The sequence below is a fragment of the Castor canadensis genome, chromosome 13 (assembly GCF_047511655.1).
Source record: "Castor canadensis chromosome 13, mCasCan1.hap1v2, whole genome shotgun sequence".
Classification (NCBI taxonomy): domain Eukaryota; kingdom Metazoa; phylum Chordata; class Mammalia; order Rodentia; family Castoridae; genus Castor; species Castor canadensis.
The window spans coordinates 35,995,557-36,016,528 of record NC_133398.1 but is presented as its reverse complement, the minus strand read 5'-3'; the positions used below and the strand labels follow the sequence as shown (position 1 = coordinate 36,016,528).

Here is a 20,972-nt window from a genome sequence, read left to right as displayed (position 1 = left end):
CTATTTTTGTAAAAGGCCAGATAATAAATATTTTAGCTTTTGCAGACCGTCTGTCTGTCTCTGTTAGTAATTCATTTCTCTGTTGTAGCAAATGGACATGGCTTTGTTCCCATGAAACTTTAATCACACAAATAGGCAGTGGGCTAAACTTTGTCAACCCCTGCTCTGTATGCAAAGTGGAGGACAGATGAGTAGCAGGAGAGGCCATAGGACAATATTCTACAAAGCCAGGAGAAATATGTGAGTTCTAGCCAAGGTAGGGGCAGGAGAACGGAGAAGGGACAGAGTCAAGAGGGAGCCTCTCCATCATGGTTAGCAGAATGCCTGGCACATAGTAGGTGCAGAATTAATGCTGGTAAGCTGCAGAAACAGATGGCCTCTTCAAGACTTAGTCACTGGTTAGTTATGGATAGTGATGGGACCAAGCAGAGAAGGTAAAGTTTCACTGAGCATCTACTTGGTGCCAAGCATTGGATATATAATGGAGCCCAAGACAGGCAAGGTCCAGATTCTCAAGGAGTTACTGTCTATTGGGGTGAAAGACAGTGTTAGCAGCTAGCATATATCGAATACTTACCATCTACTAGGTACTATTCTAAGTGCCTTATGTGGGGAAATTAGTTTAATGTATACAACAATCCAATGAGATAGGTGTTGATATTGTTACCATTTTACAGATGAAAACACTAAGGCATAGAGAATAAGTAATTTGTCCAGGGACATACAGCTAGTAAGTGGCAGTCTAGGTCTAGAACTTACTTTCTTAATTTTGGTATAGTGCCTTTTACTAAAGAACGTAACGGATATTAAAGAAATCAATATTAAGTAATGATGAAGGAGATAAACAGAGCCCTAGAACAGAGGATAACAGGACAGGCACATTTAGATAGAGTTGCCAAAGATGACCTGTCCGAAGAGATGAATGTTAAGCTCAAGCTTGAAGGGAGAGAAGCAGCTTTGTGAAAGTGATGGGAAAAGTGTACAAGGCAGAAGGAATGCCAAGGCATTCACCATAGTGAACAAGGGCAAGTGTGGCCTTGCAACTATATGCCTTCATGCGGCGTTAGCTGTTATCCCATGCTGTCAGCCGCTCTGAGAAAGAGGTATCATCATCTTCCATGTCACCTTCCCAAAGTCACACACGAGATGGCTGATGGGATTCTGTCTAGAAAGCAGTTGATGATACAGACTGGTGACTCTGGAGAGGGGATGGATCCCCAGACTCTGAGAAGAGAGACAGAAGCACTCCCTATGACTTTAGCCTTCCGAGTGGTGCATGAGAGGGTAGCCATGCAGGTGGCGTTGGAACCTGAGGAGGGGAGCAGTGATATAAGGCCACTCAGGCCCAGCATACACTGGCGGTGGACCTATCAGCACAGGCTTTTCCCTCCCCCGCGATACTGAGGAGCAGTGAGAAGTCTCCCACTTCTCAGGTGCCCCGTGCGTCTCTGTACTTGCCAGGACATCATCCTCACGGTAAAGGAGAAGCTGTCTATCCGAAGTATTGAGTACTTTGCGCTGGCTCTGGAAGAGCAGTACAGCATCTCACGGCTGCACCTGCTACACGAGGAGGAGCTCATCCAGCAGGTAGGGAGACCATGCACACTGTTCCAGGGAGGCCAGGGCTGGCTGCATGCCTCAGCCAGAACCTTTGGGGCCAGGGCTCAGCATGCCTGCAGGTTTGCTATGCTTTATGCCTACCTCTGCCTTTAGATAACAGGGGAAGAAGTAGGCTTGGTTCTCATCTTCTATAGGGTAGGCAGGGCACAGATTTAAGCTCCCCATTTTGCAGATGCAGAGATAGAGTCTTAGAGAGGCCAGTTGATTTTCTCAAAGAACCACAGCTGATAGAGCTGATAGATCTTTGTCTCCAGCTCTAATGAGCTTCCCTTGCACCTGCTGCCTTGGAGCTGTTAGGGAAGTGTTGGTTGTGTGCCCCAGTCACTTTGCGTGGGAGTTGGCCCACTGAGATGGTCCCAGTGGCAGGACAGGGCAAACAGCTGGTTTACCTGCACCATTCCATTGTTCAGTTACTCAGGAATTTGTTGTACCAACTTTTTTTTGGAGGGGGAGTGGTACTGGGATTTGAACTCAGGGCCTTGTGCTTGCTAGCTAGGGGTCTACCTGTTGAGCCACACCCCCAGACCTGTATCAACTTTTAAAAGCCAACTGCAGGTCAATGAAACAAATTCTTATTAGTGTGAGTGCAAGGGTTCACCAAGTGGAAATGGGGGAGGGCTTTGAAGCAGGAGTGCAGCATGAGGAAGGCATGACCACTGTGAAATCCCTCATTACATGTGAGTTCAAACTTCAGTCACTCACCTGTTAGAAGATTTGCTGCTTGCAGAATCTTTTTTATAATTACTTGTATTGCATTTGCATCAGGAAAGAAAATCAAATTAAATCCCTAACATAGTTGAAGTGAAAAAAAGTAAGGTACAGAATAGTATGCAGACTATATTGTTATATGTGGGAAAGAAAAGAATGTATGTATATTGAAGCAATTGCAGACCTTGCCATCTCTGAAGGGTTAGATACTGGAAATGGGACCTGGGAGATGAGTCAGTGGGAAACAATACCCTTTGAACCTTCTACATTTTGTATTCATGGGAAAGAGGACAGGAGCAAAGGTCTAGACAGTCCTGAGAAGTGCTAAAATAGAACCAGGGACTGTCTTTCATTGTCATTTTTCCTTTGTGAGGTTGTTTTGTAGGAGATCTTCAAGGTCAAAGGCAGTTAGAAGATTAACAGTGTCTTCTTTACCCCTGGCAGGTGGTAGAAAGAGAGGAGTCACATGACTCCCGCTGCCTCTTCAGGGTGTGTTTTGTTCCCAAGGACCCCCTGGATCTCCTGAAAGAAGACCCTGTGGCCTTTGAATACCTCTACCTGCAGGTGACTGCGATATTCTTCCTGAAATGATAGTATGCTCAAAGATGACATGGTGGGTTATTCTGAATGTGAGCTCCAGGCAGTTAAGCAACTGATAGGATTTATCTTTTTTTGAAGGAGAATGGGCCTGATTATCCCTCAGAATTCCCTATCCTGCTACTGAGTTGCTGTAATAGATTTGTAATTTAATAATGAAATTTAGGCTTAGTTCTCATGTGGATGATACATTTTCTAATACTATTTAAGGATCATTATCATTTCAGTTTCTTTTGCTCAAGGGGCTTTAGTGTGTCAGATCCTCATTTTACACATGATGAAACTGAGTCTTAGAAAGGTCATGTGGTTTTCCAAGGTCCCCACACAGTGGCAGAGCCAAAACCTGGTTGCTTGACCCCTTTGCCTGGTCTTCCCCTCTGCTCTATAATCTTGGGTAAGATGTATTATATCATTTTAACTTGGGCGAAAGAATCATTTGGGAGGTGTCACCAATTTAACAGAAGAGATAACATAGACTAGTTGGATTGTCTTGCCCAAAGTCTTACAGAAATGGTGTCAGGGAATAGTAATAGTAGCAACAGCAATGACATCATCAGTGCTTCACGTTTACTTGACACTGCATCCCTTCTGCCTGCTTTCGTAGGTATCATTTAATTTAAACCTCACAGAAACCATGCAAAGTAGATTTATTTGACTATCTTTCTTTAGCAACGGAAGACACCAATGCTTAGAAAGTCTTAGTAAGTTAACCAAGGTCACACAGCCAAGAACTGTCAGACTAGATCTCAAAGCCGAGCTCATGGTCCTGCTGCCTCCCACCTGAGAGAACTAGGAGACACAATATACCTGTTCTTATCTCCAACTGCTCTTTCTAATTCCTTGTAGAGCTGCAGTGATGTGCTCCAAGAGCGCTTTGCTGTGGAAATGAAATGCAGCTCTGCACTCCGCCTCGCGGCCCTGCACATCCAGGAGCGGATCTACGCATGTGCCCAGCCACAGAAGATCTCTTTGAAGTACATAGAGTGAGTGGCAGGGGACAGCAGCTGCACTGCATTTGTGACTCCACTGGCCCCTGGCCAAGACAGCCAGACTCTACAGAAAGCTGATATTCACCCACCTACCCATCTGTCCTTGTCTTTCCATCCATTTCCCTCTATATACCGTTTTTCCACCAGCCTGGCTCCCTCAGATGTCAGAGCCTGGCTGCTCCCTTTGGGCAGAAGCCAGCTCCAGATGGAATGACATAGGATCCCTTGTAAATTTCCAGTCCCTGGGAAGATGTCTTGAGCAATCAGTTGGCACCTTCAGTGTTAGGCTTTTCTAAGGGCAGGAATGTCTTGGAAACAAATTCTTTCTAAGGGTGTGAATCAATTCCTATTGCATTAGACTTCTGCTAGGGCAGCTTCAAGTCCCATGAACCCAATACGTCCTGATTTGTAGCTTAGAATGGCTCTGAGTGGCAACACTCAAGTTTGCTAAACAACTCCCCAAATCTTAGCTCTGTCTAAATAGCCATCCAAATCATATGGATAGTCAGATTTTTTAAAAATAGAGCAGACACTTGGTCCTACTCCTGATATACTGAGTCAAATCTCTAAGGAAAGGAGGCTGAGATGCTGAATTTTTAACAAGTTTTTTTTTTGGCGGTGGGGGGGTTGTTGATTTTGAGGCTGCTAGACTAATACCATTCTGAAGCTTAGCCTTAGGGATTCACAGGTGCTCTTGTGTTTGGGTTGCAAATATATCTCAGTGGCAGAGTACTTGCCTAGCATGTGCCAGGACTTGGGTTTGATCCCAGCACCACAAAAAAAAGTGTGTTGTACGTGCATGTTGTATGTACATATATATGGTCATGTCACTCATCTTGTTTTTAAATAGATTGAGAACCTTTGCTCTGATTAATGAAATATCACACCACACCAAGAGTAATCTGCTCCCAAAATGACCAGCAGTGTTTGATTCCCTGGATGGCTGTGGTGGTTTTTGTGGAATGTATGTGATGTGCATCTATGAGGTGGGGGTGGGATATTAGATCTATATCTGATTTATATCTATGTCTACATCCATATCTATCTGTCTATATAGATATCTATTCCCTCTACTGGAGAGAGGCTTATAATTGCTATATCATGGGAACATTAAATACTGAATTAAATGTAATTATGCTCTTTATTAGAATCAAGTACGCTGTAAAAATGGGTCTCCTTGTCTCCAATGTCTCGTGGCAGGAAAGACTGGGGAATAGAGAACTTTATATCGCCAACTTTACTCCGAAACATGAAAGGCAAAGACATCAAGAAAGCCATCAGTTTCCACATGAAGAGGAACCAGAATTTACTGGAACCCCGACAGAAGGTAATGTAGCTGCAGCCTCTGCCAACCCACCCAGCTGTCTGTTACGGAGCATCAGGGAAAACATTTTCAACATTGTCTGGATTTTAGGCAAGTGAATAACTCTGACTTCAACAATCTTTTTTTTTTTCTCTCTCTATTTAAGCAACTGATTTCTGCTGCTCAGCTACGTTTAAATTATCTACAGATCCTTGGGGAACTCAAGACATATGGTGGGAAAATCTTTAATGCTACTTTAATGGTATGTATCAGAGAACTGCTGACGTCCTGCTTCAACAGGACCTTGAAGGTTCTCTGCAAATCAGTGTATCTTTTAGTCTGAAATATGTCTGGGTATTTTGACAAGTTCTAAAATTTGTTTAGAAAACTAAATACAATGTCACTGGTGAGCGTTTATCAGGCCTTTGCTTAGTATGAGGCCTTGGAAGATGCTAGGTGAGGCAAAGCTAAATCAGATGTGTTTTCTTCCCTCAAGAATGAAACAAGCTAGAAGACGAAGCAAAGTCATGAGGCAGGCATAGGGCCATTTCTATGGGGTTGAATGACAAAGAGCACCACTGCTAATTTAGGTTGAGTCCAGGAAGGAGATGGCATTAAAGATGGGCAAGAAGGCTAGATGAGGCCAGACATCAGTATGGAAGAAGGACATTCTGGGCAACAGGTATTGTATGTGGTGCATTCTGAACTTTTGGATAGGAAGGTGAAGAGGGAAAATTGGGACTCATGAAGGAATGATAGTCAGTCTTAGACTGAGTGTCAGGCTGGGGCCCAGATTGTTCAGAAGGGAAGAACTGAGGCATGGGCCTGAGAAAGAACAACAGAAGCAAAAGAATGCTCTGCTCTGGCCTCGTCTTCCTCCTGCTTCCTTTGGAACCTAGGCCTATAGCATGTGCTTTTCAGTAGTCAGTTTCTGGGGGTGTGTTTTAAGAGAACTCTCCCACCATGCAGCCAGCCCCAGAACTCTCCAGCACAGAGCCAATTAAGCAGTAGACAGGTGTGTGTGTGTGTGTGTGTGTGTGTGTTTAATATTAGCAAAACTGCTTCAGAGGATTTAATGTGCTCTCAGTTTTTTCAGTGATGGGGCCATTTAATCAGAGTGCTGACCTAATAGCATAGGTAGAAGCAGGGAATCAGTGTTTTGAGAGAAAAGAACATCAGAAATGGGAAAATAGGTGGAGTCTTTGTATAAGGAAAAGCCCCCAAAGAGACTAAATCACAGAAAAGAAGAGTTTATTTATTTTTTTCTTTTGTTTTGTTTTGGTGACACAGGTTTGAACTTGGGGCCTCATGTTTACAAAGCAGGCACTCTTATCTCCTCAGCTATGCCTCCAGTCTGTTTTGCTCTGGTTATTTTGGAGATGGGTTCTTGCAAACTATTTGTCTGGGCTAACCTTGAATTATGATCCTCCCAATCTCAGCCTCCTAAGTACCTAGGATTACAGGCCTGGCCGCAAGGAAGGTTTTTGAAGGTACAAGAAAAACTTTCCAATGTTTTCAAGGGCTGGAGTTTCTGACCCCAGTCTCCCTTTACCTTCCTGTCTAAGGAAATAACTGATAATGGGAAAAGCAGCTGACCACACAGGACTGGCTCTGGGTGCTTACTGGGATTACACATATAGGTAAACACAGACCCTGTTGTCAGGGAATTTAACATGGAATATAAAAAGTGAATAGAAATTACTACAAATAAGCCAGGCATAGTAGTATATATCTGTATTTCCGGCTACTTAGGAGGCAGAAGCAGGAAGATCAATTCTAGGCCATCTCTGGCAAAGTTAGCAATACCTTCTCTCAAAAACAAAATACAAAATAAAAAAGAGCTGAGAGCATGGAAAAGTGGTAGAGCACTTGCCTAGCAAGCACAAGGCCCTGTGACAATCCCATGTATTACAAAAATAGCAAAATCGTATGTGCTTTGTACTATCAGAGAAGTGCAGAGGAAGTGATGTGGGAACAACACCACTGCTGTGGTTTGAGATGACTGAAGTAGATAGTAGGTTTGGTGTAAGCTTTTAAAAGAAGGGTCAGAATTTCAATTGGCAATGACAGCAGGGAAGAAATTCCAAGAGAACCTGCGCGAACACAAGCCTGTAAAGTGAGAACACACCAATTGTGTTCATGCAACAGGTAATAATCCTCTATTGGAAAGAGTTTTATGGGAGATAAACTTATTTTTAATTTAGCTGTTGATGGGGCCCACATGCAGCAATAGTTTGGGGGGGTGGTAATGAGACCTACAGTAGGAATCAAGAGTTTGCAGAGAGAGGTGTCATTTCTTGCATGTGTAATATATTTTTACTAGCTTGTGAATGAAAACTTATTCCTCTTCTACCCTTCTGCAGTTGCAGGATAGAGAATCCTACATTGCCATACTAGTTGGAGCCAAGTATGGGATTAGCCAAATTATCAATAGCAAACTCAACATCATGTCCACATTGGCAGAGTTTGCCAATATCAGCCGCGTGGAGCTGACAGAAGAGTCTGAGAAAGTGAGCATGGTTAAAGTGTATCTTCAGGACATTAAGGTAACACAGATTCTAAATACAGTTTCTGGAATTGGGGGATAAGTTAAACTAGAGTAGTTTATATGAGTTTTGAGTACTAATAAAGTCTCATATTCAACATCTGCTTATGAGGATGGATTGTCCATACTGTCCCACCAAATGAAAAGTGGTAAACAGGGTACATTATCCTGAGAAGGTCCCAAAGGGTTTTGTTTGTTTGTTTTATAAACTGGGCTGGACCATGTGCTTTCTTGATGGAAAGATCTCAGCCTAAAATGGGTTGGGCTCAGGAAAGAAAATAGGAACACCAGAGGATTTTATCACCTGCATGGGACCAGAATGCTGTCCAAGAATTTTGAGTGATAGAAATTAAAATGTATAAATAGTTTAGGGTACTTCCTGAGCCTCTCTGGAAGTACCATGGTCTCCAGACCAGCCTCATGATGCCCCATACTCTCACCTGTATGGTTCTAAATAACCAAACATGCATGCACATGCACAATCGCACATGCACGTGTACACACACACTCACACAGGCGCAGTGGGTTCCTCCCATCGCATGTATACAGTGTCGCCACTCGTCCCACCTTCTACCCCTGTTCCCCAACCCAACCCTACTCATACATACACTGGAGCCCCTTCAAGACCTAACCTAGGAAAGGAAAAAAGAGCAAGAGCAAGCACAGAATGAGGGAGAAGGTGATAAGGAGAACACAGAACCATTCTAGAGCATGTTGGATTAAATCAAAGAGTGGAAGGATGGAGGTAACTGGACCATGGCTGGATTTACATGGATTCTCTTTGGCCCAACAAAGCATTTGTTGTTACTTGGGCCTTTATGAGCAAAAGACTTCTTTTTGCCTTCAAAGGTTCTGACGTTGCTGCTGGAATCCAACAGTGCAAAAGATCTAGCCTGCCTGATTGCTGGGTACTACAGGCTGTTTGTAGACCCAGTTACCTCCATTTTCCTCTGGCCTGGAAACAGACAGCAAGTGCACCGGGTATCTGCTGAAGAAGGTAAGGCACCGAATCTTGCCCCAGTAAGGACAGGCCCATTTCACAGCCTAAAGGGAGGTGGTGAACTGAGTTGAGCTGAGACTTCAAGTGGGTGAGAGATATTTCTCTGCTTATTTCCAAGTAAACTGTATGTAGATATCTTTGCTAAATACTAGAGAAGCTTTCTTTGTACTTGAAATTTTCCTAGGCAAAGGGATGCTATTGAAGGTCTCCAATTGCCTTTAGTGTTTTCTAAAATCATGTCTCTAAGATCCAACTATAGCTCTTCATCCTTTCTCAGCAAAAAGAGGGGCCACTTATTTGTTGACAAAGTAAATGACCTGGTTCTCTTCCATGCCTCTGCACTCTTTTGCATTCTCTTGAATTATAATAGAAATTCTCAGCCTTATATGTTTAGAAGAAAGACATTCCTAGAAACAAAAAAGACCTGAAATCATATCATATAAGGAATGAAGTGGAAGACCAGAGGAGACAAACAGGTTCCCAGGGCAACTTCCAGTTTCCACCGCTTGTTTTCAGCACTGTCTTCTTGATTCAGCATTTCCCCAGTGCTATGCTGAGCAATGTTTAACAACTCTGTCTCTGCAGGGAAAAACCCTGACTTGAAGCAGTTACCTAATTCTGTTGCATAAACACTCCCACCAAGGCTAATTTCAAGCTACTAACATGATGTCATTGAGTGTGGAAGTGGAAGAGGTGCTCAGGAGCACACCATTATACAGTGTTTCCTCCATATGAGTAAAATAGGCATAAACCATCTTGACAGACAATAATAAAATAAAGTAAAATGCAGCCATCCATCTTACCTGAGGGGATTGGTTCTGGAACCCCCTGTGGATGCCAAAATCCACACATTTCATGTTCCTTCTATAAAATGGTATAGATTTTTATATAACCTGTGTAAATCTTCCCAAACACTTTAAATCATTTCTACATTTGCAGTGTAAATGCTGTGTACACAGTTGTTATATTGAACTCTTTAGGGAAATAGTGAAAAGGTGTTCAGCACAAATGTGTTTTTTCCCTAAGTATTTTCAATCCATGACTGGTTGAATGCCTAGCTATGGAAACCACAAATATCATTAAAAGTGATGAGTTTGGATACTTGTTCCCTTTGCTTTTGCATAATATTTTTTTGAGTGAGGAACACCTCAGAGTCTGGTCAGGGAGACAACACAGAATGGGAACCATACTGTTGTGGAGAGTGGCAGGAGCGACAATTGCTGTAGGGCAGGCAGCTGTGGTCAGAGAGAGAGCTGTTAAGGGACATACATGAAATAGAACTTGAAGAGCACACTGGAACTAACCAGGTAAAAAAGGTGGATAAATCATTCAAGGAAAGAGGACATGGAGGCATAACACAAGAGCAAGGTCATGATCTCTGAGAAACCCTGTGTATGGCTAAAGCATGATGGGAAGGCTACATCCAGTAACCAGCTGCTGAGGAGCAGGTTGGACCATACTGTAAGCAGGGAAGTAAGGCCAGTTTTTGCAATCTTTATCTTTCATGAGTGAGCTTCAACTTTTCGCCATAGGCAGGGGAAGCCATGAGGGGGTTTAAGCAGAGTAAGATGTGATCAGAGAGAAATTTCAGAAAGATCTCTCTGGAAGATAATAAGAGAAAGACTGGAGATCTTGCCCAGTGTCCCCCACCCTCCTGCCATGAATTCTTCCCAGGCACCTGCAGCTAGGTGTGTTTCCACTGTCCTAAAATTCCCATGGCACCAATGGATCCTTAAAGCCAGACTTTAGAATGTTGCCAGCCGGCAGCCTCAGAATCCCTATAAAGTTGCTAAAAAGTAAATCCTCAGGCCCTGCTCTCTAGAGATTTGATCCAGTACATCAAGTGTAGAGCCAAGGATCTGTTTTATGTTTAGAATAAGAGTCCGCATAGGATTTTGGTGCTCAGGCAGGACAGAGGTAAGATTTGAGGAGGGGCTTAGCACACTTGGGTGATACTGCCCATAGCAAAGGGAAACCCAATTAAATACCTACCATGTTACTACAGACAGATCTCCTTAGAACAAGGGATAGATTAATCCTGTCTCAGTAGGTGACTCAGATGGATGGGGGAACAGGTGACCCAATGGTGTAGGGAGACCATGGAATGTGGAGTCCCTGGGGTCCTGTGTCAGTCAGTACAGTGTGATCTGGGCCAGTCACTCTTCTGGACCTGTTTTCCTTTCTGCTGGGATGGGAGGAGGTAGGCAGGAGAACAAATAGACATTCACCAGTTCTGAATGCTGGTTTGTAACCCTCAGTGTCCCCTGTATTACAGGCTATGAGTCCAGGGCTTGCAGCGACTCAGAGGAGTCCTCAGAAGTGGACTGTGTGCTGGAGCCTCTCTCTGACAGTTGCCTCATGAAGCTAGGCCTCTGCAGAACTCTTGTCAAAGAGGAGCAGTTTCTTGAGGACAGCTCCATGCCCGAGCTGAGCAGGAGGGCTTCGAGCACATGTGGAGCCAGCAGTATGACAGACAGTGCTGAGTCTGAGGCATCTGACTCAGCCAACACTGAGAGCCGGGGCTGCAGGACAAGTGGCTCAAGTGAGTCCATGGACGCCCTAGAAGAGGATGACTTGGACACATGCTCCTCCAGCAGATCTGGCTTCTTCCACTTTGGCTCTGCAGGCTTCGCAGAGGGTCTGGATTCTGACAGCCAAGAGGAAAGAAACAGGATTGAGACCAGTGGCTTCCTCTGTCTCCTAGACCTGGCACAGAGTGCCAACCCTCAGTGCCAGAAAACAGAGTGTTCCCAGGGTCCGACTCCAGAGACCTGCAGCTGGGGACCAGAACTGAGTGTGGGCAGGCTGGACCCCAGGCTGTACGAGGTCAGCCGGACCAACTACTACAGCTTGTGCTCCAGTGTCTCTCCAGCCAGCCACCTGAGTGACAGTTCAGAAAGCACAGCTTCCCGGCAGGGGAATGCCCTGCCAGCATGGGGACAGCAGGGCTGGACTAAAACCCAGCCTGGCTCCACACTGGAAGCCTTGGCCCTGCACCCACAGCTGGCCTTTGAGGATGGCAGCTCGGATGAAGAATACTATGATGCAGCTGATAAGCTCACACCCCCAGGCACCCTCTCAGGTGAGCCCCTTAGCAGTTCTGTAGCCTTGGGAGGTGGCTCCTATGGGCCCAAGGTCAAGCTTGAAAGGAAGTCATGTGAGCAAAACAGGTCCACTCTTGAGGAAGCCAACCAATCACAAGCATCCTGCCTCAAGTCAGGGCTTCAAGAGAGTTTGGGAGGACTGTGGGTAAGCAGAGGTCAAGGGATTCATTTCACAGTGGGAACAAGGGAAGCCTTCCCAGAAGAGGTGTCCAAGGGGCTGAACCAAAGAGAGCAGCTGTGTCATTACTGACCCTGAGGCTACTTTAAATGAGTCCATGAAGTAAGGAGAACCTGAAGGGATATAGATAGCACTGAAAGTCTTCTGGGGTCCAAGAGACCTTCACATGGGGATCTATTGACTGTGTTTCTATCAGGTTTCTCACATACCCCCAGCAGAAAGTGTGGAATGCCTTTCCACACAGAATGATGTCCCAAACCAACCTGGAGCCTTGTAGAGCTCCTCCCTCTCCCCCCATCTCTTCACTCTGAAATAAAAAACACTGGAAAGCAGTACGTCGACATTGAAGGTGGCCTCCTTGGAGCTAGGAGGGCTGCTGCCCTTTGCTGTTGGTCCTGAGCTCAACCTCCAGGGGTTTCCATTGCTCTTAGGAGAAAGGCCAGCTCCTGAGAGGGCCCTGTGAGGCCCTCTGTGTCATGGCCTCTGCGTGTCTCTCTCTCTCTCTCTCTCTCTCTCTCTCTTCCTGAGCTCCTCTCTACATCCTGCCACACAGACCTCCTTGACATTTTTGAAAAGCATCAAGCCCCTTTCCACCTCTGCCCTTAGCACTTGCTACTCTTTCTTTCTTCCCCGACCCCCATCTGTCTATCAGCTGGTGTTCATTCCTTTGGGGAGCATTTCCCAGACTGGGGCAGGCCTCTCCATCTCCGGTGCATATTTTTATAGCACCTGAAACTTTTCCTGCCTACCATTATGCTTTTAGTTGTATGATTCTGTGCTGATGCTTCTCCCCCTGCCAGACCAAGAGCTCCTTGAGTGCAGGGACTGTGAGTTTCTTGCTCACCACTGTTCCCAGCACACAGCACTGCACTGGGCCAGCCATTTAATAAACTCAGCATCATCTATGCTGAGTTCAGTAATTGGCCATGCCCCCTAGAGAAGGGAGCAGTGATGGTCAAAGTGCACTGCTTCCCTAAGAACCCTTCCAGTGGCCTTCTGTGTCCCCTGACCTGCTGCACTGGGCCAGCCATTGTGTCAGGAGCAGGATGGGGGTGCAACAGAAACTGTCAGGGAGGGTCCTTTTACTGGAGCCTAGTCAGGAACCTTAGGTCCATAGTGGATGCTGTTTTTCAGAGGGAGTGTCCAGTGTGGTACTGAGCAGAGAGCCCAGAAGTAGGAGTCCCCAACCTGGGTTCTGGTCTGATATCAACTCACAGCTAGAGCCCCTCTCTAGGCCTCAGAAACTCCTTTGACCAGTGGCTATGAGTAGCTGAGGCAGCATTACCTAAGGAACCTTGTTTTCAAGCTATCAGTTCCTCACTGCTAACCCTGGAGATTCTGATTTAGGAGGTCTGGAGAGTGGCCTAGGATTTAATAAGATTTTCAGTATCACACAGACAGGTTGGTAAAATCTGGTCTGAATATCCGAGCCTCTGATTCTCAAGTGCTAGGTTATGATCCTTCTGGCTGATTCCCAAGACGTCTTCATCACAGTGCTTCGCCTCTCAGAAGGATCCATCCCAGCATGAGCAAAACCTTCATGCCTGTCACTAAGGGTCAGGGTCCCTGTTCGTGGAAAGAAGGCTCCCTCATAACCCTCATGTGTGAAATGACAATAAGAACAAAACAGCAGAAACTCCCTTATCATGAACACCTAAGACACAATTCTTGTGTCAGGTACTTTATAAAAATGCACTTATTCATCTAACCTGCCTGGCAGCACTGATTGCTACCATTGATACTCACTGATGTGGGTTTGTTCATGTGAACATGAAGAAAGTGTTAGAAGGATGTAAGAGCTTGCAGATCACCAGCAAGCCTGAAGAACTGGGATCAGACATGGACTGCCACCAGGCCACAAGTCTGGGTAGCAGGATTCCTCATCTGTATTGTCAGGACTGTGACTGGAAAGGATGAGTCTTACTGAGTGAGTTTGAAATTCTGGAGAATTTGTAGCTGACTGGCTGAGTCATAAATCTGTCACTTGTGTTGGTGGGGTACTTTCATTAATAATTCTAGAGACTGGCAGTATAGCTCAGTGGTAATGTGCTTGCCTCACATGTATGGGTCCTGGGATAATCTCCAACACCACCAAATAAGAATAATTATTAGACAAAAGCAGACATGAAGACCAGTGGAACGGAATAGAGGATCCGGATTTGAAGCCACACAACTATAACCAACTTACCTTTGACAAAGGAGCTAAAAATATACGATGGAGAAAAGACAGCCTCTTCAACAAAAACTGCTGGGAAAACTGGTTAGCAGTCTGCAAAAAAACTGAAACTAGATCCATGTATATCACCCTATACCAATATTAACTCAAAATGGATCAAGGATCTTAATATCAGACCACAAACTCTAAAGTTGGTACAGGAAAGTGTAGGAAATATTTGGGAACTAATAGGTATAGGCAAGGACTTTCTCAATGGAACCCCAGCAGCTCAGCAACTAAGAGATAGAATAGATAAAGGGGATTTCATAAAACTAAAAAGCTTCTGCTCATCAAAAGAAATAGTCTCTAAACTGAAGAGACCACCCACAGAGTGGGAGAAAATATTTGCCAGCTACACATCAGACAAAGGACTGGTAACCAGAATATATAGGGAACTTAAAAAACTAAATTCTCCCAAAATTAATGAACCAATAAAGAAATGGGCAAGTGAACTAAACAGAACTTTCTCAAAAGAAGAAATTCAAATGGCCAAAAAACACATGAAAAAATGCTCACCATCTCTAGCAATAAAGGAAATGCAAATTAAAACCACACTAAGATTCCACCTCACCCCTGTTAGAATAGCCATCATTAGCAACACCACTAACAACAGGTGTTGGTGAGGATGTGGGGGTGGGGGGGGTGAGGAACCCTTTTACACTGCTGGTAGGAATGCAAACGAGTACAACCACTCTGGAAAAAAATTTGGAGGCTTCTTAAAAATCTAAACACCATCTACCATATGATCCAGCAATACCACTCTTGGGGATATACCCAAAAGAATGTGACACTGGTTACTCCAGAGGCACTTGCACACCTATGTTTATTGCAGCATATTCACAACAGCCAAGTTACGGAAACAGCCAAGATGTCCCACTACTGGCGAATGGATTAAGAAAATGTGGTATTTATACACAATGGAATTTTATGCAGCCATGAAGAAGAATGAAATCTTATCATTCGCAAGTAAATGGATGGAACTGGAGAACATCATTCTGAGTGAGGTTAGCCTGGCCCAAAAGACCAAAAATCGTATGTTCTCCCTCATATTCAGACATTAGATCAAGGGCAAACACAACAAGGGGATTGGACTTTGATCACATGATAAAGTGAGAGCACACAAGGGAGGGATGAGGATAGGTAAGACACCCAAAAAACTAGATAGCATTTGTTGCCCTCAACTCAGAGAAACTAAAGCAGATACTTTAAAGCAACTGAGGCCAATAGGAGAAGGGGACCAGGAACTAGAGAAAAGGTTAGTTCAAGAAGAATTAACTTAGAAGGTAACACACATGCACAGGAAATCAATGCTAGTCAACTGCCTGTATAGCTATCCTTATCTCAACTAGCAAAAACCCTTGGTCCTTCCTATTATTGCTTATACTCTCTCTTCAACAAAATTAGAGATAAGGGCAAAATAGTTTCTGCCTGGTAGAGAGCGGGTAGGGGGAGAGAGGGAGGGTCAGAGGGAAGAGGGGAAAAATGTCCCAAACATTGTATGCACATATGAATAAAATAAAAAATTTTTAAAAAGAATAATGATTAGAACTATAATACTAATAATATTATCATTCCAGGAGACTGAAATCATTGGGGAAATGTCAGTCTCTAAAAAAAATTTTGGAGTACTTGACCAAAAAACAATGAAATGGATCTTAGACAACCAAAACTCCAAAAAAATGTCTGTCACAATTATCCCCTTCTTTCAGAGAAGGAAATTAAGGAGATCAAAATCTAACTTACCCAAGGTTACACAGCTCAGTCAGAATTTGAATCCAGGAAGGCCCAAGTGCTGAGCCCAAACTCTATAGACCTCTTTACTTTTCTATTTATGTTCTTTTTCCTTTCTTGACTCCCAGGGCCCAGAGCTGCAGAACCTAGTGCCACAAGCTTGCAGAGTAAGGCCAGCACTTGTAGCCCAGAGGATACTCTGCATCCTGGACCAGACGGAAGACAGCCCAGCAGGAAAGGAGGTGTGAAGAAGTATGCCAAAACCCTAAGGAAAAGAAGGTCCTTCCTGCAGACCGACTACACCTCTCAGGTCTCCTTTCCCCTGGTGCCATCAGCCTCCCTGGAGAGCATTGATGATGTGAGCTACTATGATAGGGAGCCCTACTTGACCCTTGGTGCACCCTCCCCAACTGTGTCCTCCCTGCAGGACATGCAAGGTGAGCCAGGCCTCCTGGAGACCAAGGCCCTGGGGTTGCTGGCTTCCCTGAGGGAGACCAAAAGCAAAAACCCAGTCTCCAGGGTCATGGAGATGGAGCCTGAGACCATGGAAACCAAGTCAGTCATTGACTCTCGAGTCTCTTCTATTTCTGCCATCCGCCTCCGGATTGACCCCAGCAATAAGGAGAATCCTGAGGTTGCTCCTCTGGCTGCCACCATTGACAGTTCCTCAGCAGGCATGCCTCACTGTTCCAGCCCAGGTTCTTTTGGCCCAGAGGCTGATCAGACAAGGCCTTTCCAAATCTTATCTCCATGTCAAGATCTGAATGATGCTGTCCCCAAAGAACTAGCCATGGAGCCTAGGGACGTCACCTTTCCTCTCTCCAGTGCTGATCATAATCCAGACAGCCCAGAGCCACATAATTTCTCTCCAGGAGCCACACCAGAGCTGGAAGGCAGCCAACTGGAAACAGGATTGGGATCTTTTTTTACAAATCATATGCAAGAAACTGCCTCTCCATACACAGAGCCTTTGTTGTCTGCTGGAGTTGAGCCTACAAATGGTGAGTGTGAGATGAATTCAAGAGAGGTGGCCTCTGTCCCTGCAGAGGAGGAGCAACAAGGACAACTATCTGTGGAAAGTGACAGCAAAGTGACAAGCAAAACTGGTACCGACTTATTTCAGGAGGAATCTGGGGACGATTCAGGTGGCTCCAAGGATGATGTGTCAAATACTGTTCCTCAGTCACTTGATGTTAGTGCCCCAGCTGATGAAATAATTACCTCCCTGTCCTTGGAGGCTCTGGGAACAGGGACTGTGCAGATTCCACCCCATCCCCCCACAAGCTCCCAGGAACAAAGCAGTGAAGCCCTAGGCCAAGCCTGCCAGGCCCAAGAACAAAAACTATTGGCAGAGTTGGATTTAGACCCCAATTTCTTACTTGAGGAGCAGATCATTTCATCAACCTTCCCACCAGAGGGGGTCAAGGAAGAGCCACCTAGCCATATGATAGGAGAAGATACAACCCCTAGGGACACTCCTCAGCAGGATTGTTTTAATGCAGAGCCTTCCCTGCCAAAGCCACCCTTGCGTGAAGAGGAACCCCACTTAGAAACTTCAAACCATTGCTTACTGTCAGAAAGCAAAGACAGTTCTAGTGTTTGTCTGCCTACTGACAAGTCTTTCCTATGCTTTGTCTCAGAAAGCCATCCTGAAGTTTCTGCCAGTTTCACGAGGGCCATGCCTTTGGGGTTTGCAAGCATGAATGAGGTGGTGGCCCCTGGGATTGGGATAGAGCAGTGCAGTTGCCAGTTCTCCTATGCCACATGCTTCCATGGTCTGCAGCCTGAGACGGAGGAAGAAGACAGGGACCCACAAGCTCAGCCCACTGCCCCTCTCACCTCACCACCCTCTGCAGGAAGCCAGCTGGTTCTGCCCTGGAGGCTTGCCCGGGCCCACAGCTGCAGCACTGAGCTCCTGTCAAGAAAAAGTCACATCTGGCCAGAGTACTGCTCCAGGACACTGAAACAGCTGAAAGGCACCCCTGCCAGCACCCCTGAGGGCTTCATTCAACTCTTGGAGAGCTTGCTGGAACTGCAAGATATTTTAGAAGTTTCCTGGGGGGTTGGAAACAAACACCCCCCAGAGAAGTGCACCTGGCACTTTTCAGAAAGCAGGAGCCGCCTCTGTATTGGCTCCCAGAAGCTCCTGTCCAGCTGCCAGCATGTGATCAGAATGGACCAGTCTCCTGAGGAGATGCAGGGTGCTGTGCGTGACACCTTTCAGCACCTGGTCCAGCTGGCTGGCCTGTGCTTCCAATTCACAGACTGCAGTCGCTGCTCGGCCCGGCACAGGGAAGCAGCCGGGAACTTGAGGGACGTGGTGAGCACCTACTACCAATTTGTAGAGGCTGCAAAATTAACCTGTGAGAAAGGTTACCAGGACCTGAGTGTGAAACTCTTGGCCCGTCAGTGCACGGCACTTACGGCTGCAGTGTTCTGTTTGACCCAGAAGTTCCGGGCATCTACTGCCCTGTGAATAGGTCAACTGCCCAGGGGCCGCCTCCCCTATCATGGACACATCTCCAAGAAGACCCTTCCAGTCAGTCCTCCACACCTCCCCCCTTCAAATGTTTACTGTATAGAGCATTCAAATAAACTGCTGCTTAATCTTGGCCTAAGTCATACAGAGTGATGATAAATTTGGGTCAAAAACATTCACTCATATGCATTCAACATTCACTTCCTTTGTGCCAGGCCTTGTACTAGGAGCTTGGGAATTATGGCCGAATAATGCAAGCCCCTCCTCTGATCAGAATACTCACAGACCCCTTGGGGTACATGTAGACAACCATTAGTACAGTATGCAACAACAAAGGAGCATACCCAGGAGTGTGGGAGAAGAGGAAGTCACAGGTTTTGTCCCAAGAAGGCAAGAATGAGGGAGGAAAGTGGAGATTACTGAAAAAAGTATTGATTTCTCATCACACTAATTTGGTAATAACCTTCACAAATAATGGTGAATACAGGTACTATTTGATAGCTTCTACCTTCCCATGTTTTGGCTTGGTAGTTTTGGTTGCCTTGCTGCAGCACACATAGATGACACTAGGTGGCAGTAAATTCCTTAGTTGCAAGGCCACCATATGCAGGTGGATTCTGTACTTCACCTGAAATTGATTGAACCCCTGAATCTATACCCTGTCTCTGTTTTAAATATGCAAAAGGCAAAAGTTAAAGTTTTGGATTAGATTTTCCTTTTAGATAATAATGTTAAAACAAAAGAAAATATTAGATGCCTTTCTCACTAAACCCAGTTGAGCCGGTTAATCCCAGTTTGCTGTGACATGGAACAAGCTACTTAACCTCTCAGTGTTTTAGTTTTCTCTTCTGTAAATGAAGATACTAATACTGTCCACTTGACAGGACATAAATCTAGTAAATACTCAATCTAGTAAATTCTCAATAGATGTTAGAATCTTCCTCTCCTAGTCTGAAACCTTCCACTACATTTTCTTCTCATGTTTCAGGAAAACTTATTTCAAGATTCCTTTGGGATGCCTTTTGCCCTGGTTTCTCCATCTGGCTAAAGATGGTTTAATGGCTCACCTTGGGCTATTAGAGGTCATCAAAGGAGTCCCTTTGTCCCTCTGGTGTTCCTGATCAGTTGTGAACTAAATGCTGCCCCTTCTGCAGAGCTGAGTCCTCCCCTCAGGAACAAGGATGAGGGTGTTAGTTGCATATTTAGGCTTTCACCACTCAGAAGGAAAGCAATAATTGGGCGAAGAGAAAAAAAACCAACCCACCCATTCCCATTACCAGTTACCTGTCAACTAGGAACTAGTAGCTGTGCTTGTGCTAGGAAAATATTTATTTTCTTAGAAGACTGTTTCTTTTCACAGAATACTTTGAATGAAGTTTAAATAAGTCTCTTTAACACATATTTGAAGTGATTTCATGGCAATGAACAATAGGAACAATAAGGGCTAGTGGAGTGGCTCAAGTGGTAGAGTGCCTGCCTAGCAAGCGTGAGGCCCTGAGTTCAAACCCCAGTTCCGACAACAACAAAAAAGTAGGAACAATAGAGCACCAAAACTTTTCAGATTGCATAATATTAAACAGGACATGGAACTTTTGCAGTAGAAAGCTACGAAGAGCGAAATAAGTTATTTATATAAATACAACCTACAAGTTCACAAGTTTAGAGAAGCAGCTCAGGACTTCACTCAGTTGGGACTGGACTCCTAGCTGTGGCCTGAGCTAACATAGGCACTGTTCTGGACCCCAGTTTCTTCAGCTGACAAAAGTCTCCATTTAATTAGGACCCACAATATGCCAGCTGCCGTATTTAGCTCGCTTAGATATATTTGTAACATGACCAGTACTCTAAGGGTTGTTATATAAGACATAGTCTGCATTTCTGTGAGCAATACATAGAAGTCATTGAAGGCAGGAAGAAGACGGAAACCTCCAGCTCAGACACTCCATAATGCTTGTTTCTTTCTTTGCTTTCTTTGCCTCCCTTCAAACCCATGACCTTTCTTGGGTTGCTATTGCACAGGGCTGGTCTATTTTATCTACAGTTCCCATAAGGAGAGCTAAGTTCCAGAAGTGGTGGGAATTTCCTCATTGCTTGCAGAGAAGCCAAAGTGCAGGGGAACTTTCCCCGACTGGCACTTTCTTCGAGACACACAGCTCCCTACACAAGATAAGAAGGATAAGACTACTGACTCCATAATGCAAGAGTCAATTGTTTATTGACTTAAAAACCTGATACTTGTACCCTTTCTTCCTTTTCCAGCCCACTATTGCATCGTCTAATTAATTTCTTTCAACAAACATTTATAGTACACCCAGGCCAGATGGTGCAGGATTATGGATGTAAATAATTGGGTGAGAATGATCCAGGTGCAGTAGCTCACACCTGTAATCCTAGCTACTCGGAAGGCTGAGATTGGGAGGATTGTAATTCCAGGCTAGCCCAGGCAAAAAAATTCACTAGATCCCAGGTCAACAGAAAAAAAGCTGGGCATGGTGACACCTGC

General features: G+C 45.0%; 1 protein-coding gene across 7 annotated transcripts in view; it reads left to right on the top strand.

Annotated features, from left to right (window-relative positions):
* Window positions 1-18,603, top strand: part of Frmpd1 (FERM and PDZ domain containing 1) — a 161,969-nt gene extending 143,366 nt beyond the window's left edge. For all 7 annotated transcript variants that reach the window (XM_074051424.1, XM_074051422.1, XM_074051423.1 and 4 more), the window contains 9 exons: window positions 1,462-1,587; window positions 2,773-2,892; window positions 3,772-3,908; window positions 5,115-5,241; window positions 5,384-5,479; window positions 7,581-7,763; window positions 8,612-8,759; window positions 11,038-11,844; window positions 16,119-18,603. In XM_074051424.1, the coding sequence (XP_073907525.1) occupies window positions 1,462-1,587; window positions 2,773-2,892; window positions 3,772-3,908; window positions 5,115-5,241; window positions 5,384-5,479; window positions 7,581-7,763; window positions 8,612-8,759; window positions 11,038-11,844; window positions 16,119-18,466 (4,092 nt within the window). In that variant the 3' untranslated portion in view covers window positions 18,467-18,603. The remainder of the gene's footprint in view (window positions 1-1,461; window positions 1,588-2,772; window positions 2,893-3,771; window positions 3,909-5,114; window positions 5,242-5,383; window positions 5,480-7,580; window positions 7,764-8,611; window positions 8,760-11,037; window positions 11,845-16,118) is intronic.
* Window positions 18,604-20,972: the final 2,369 nt, after the last annotated feature.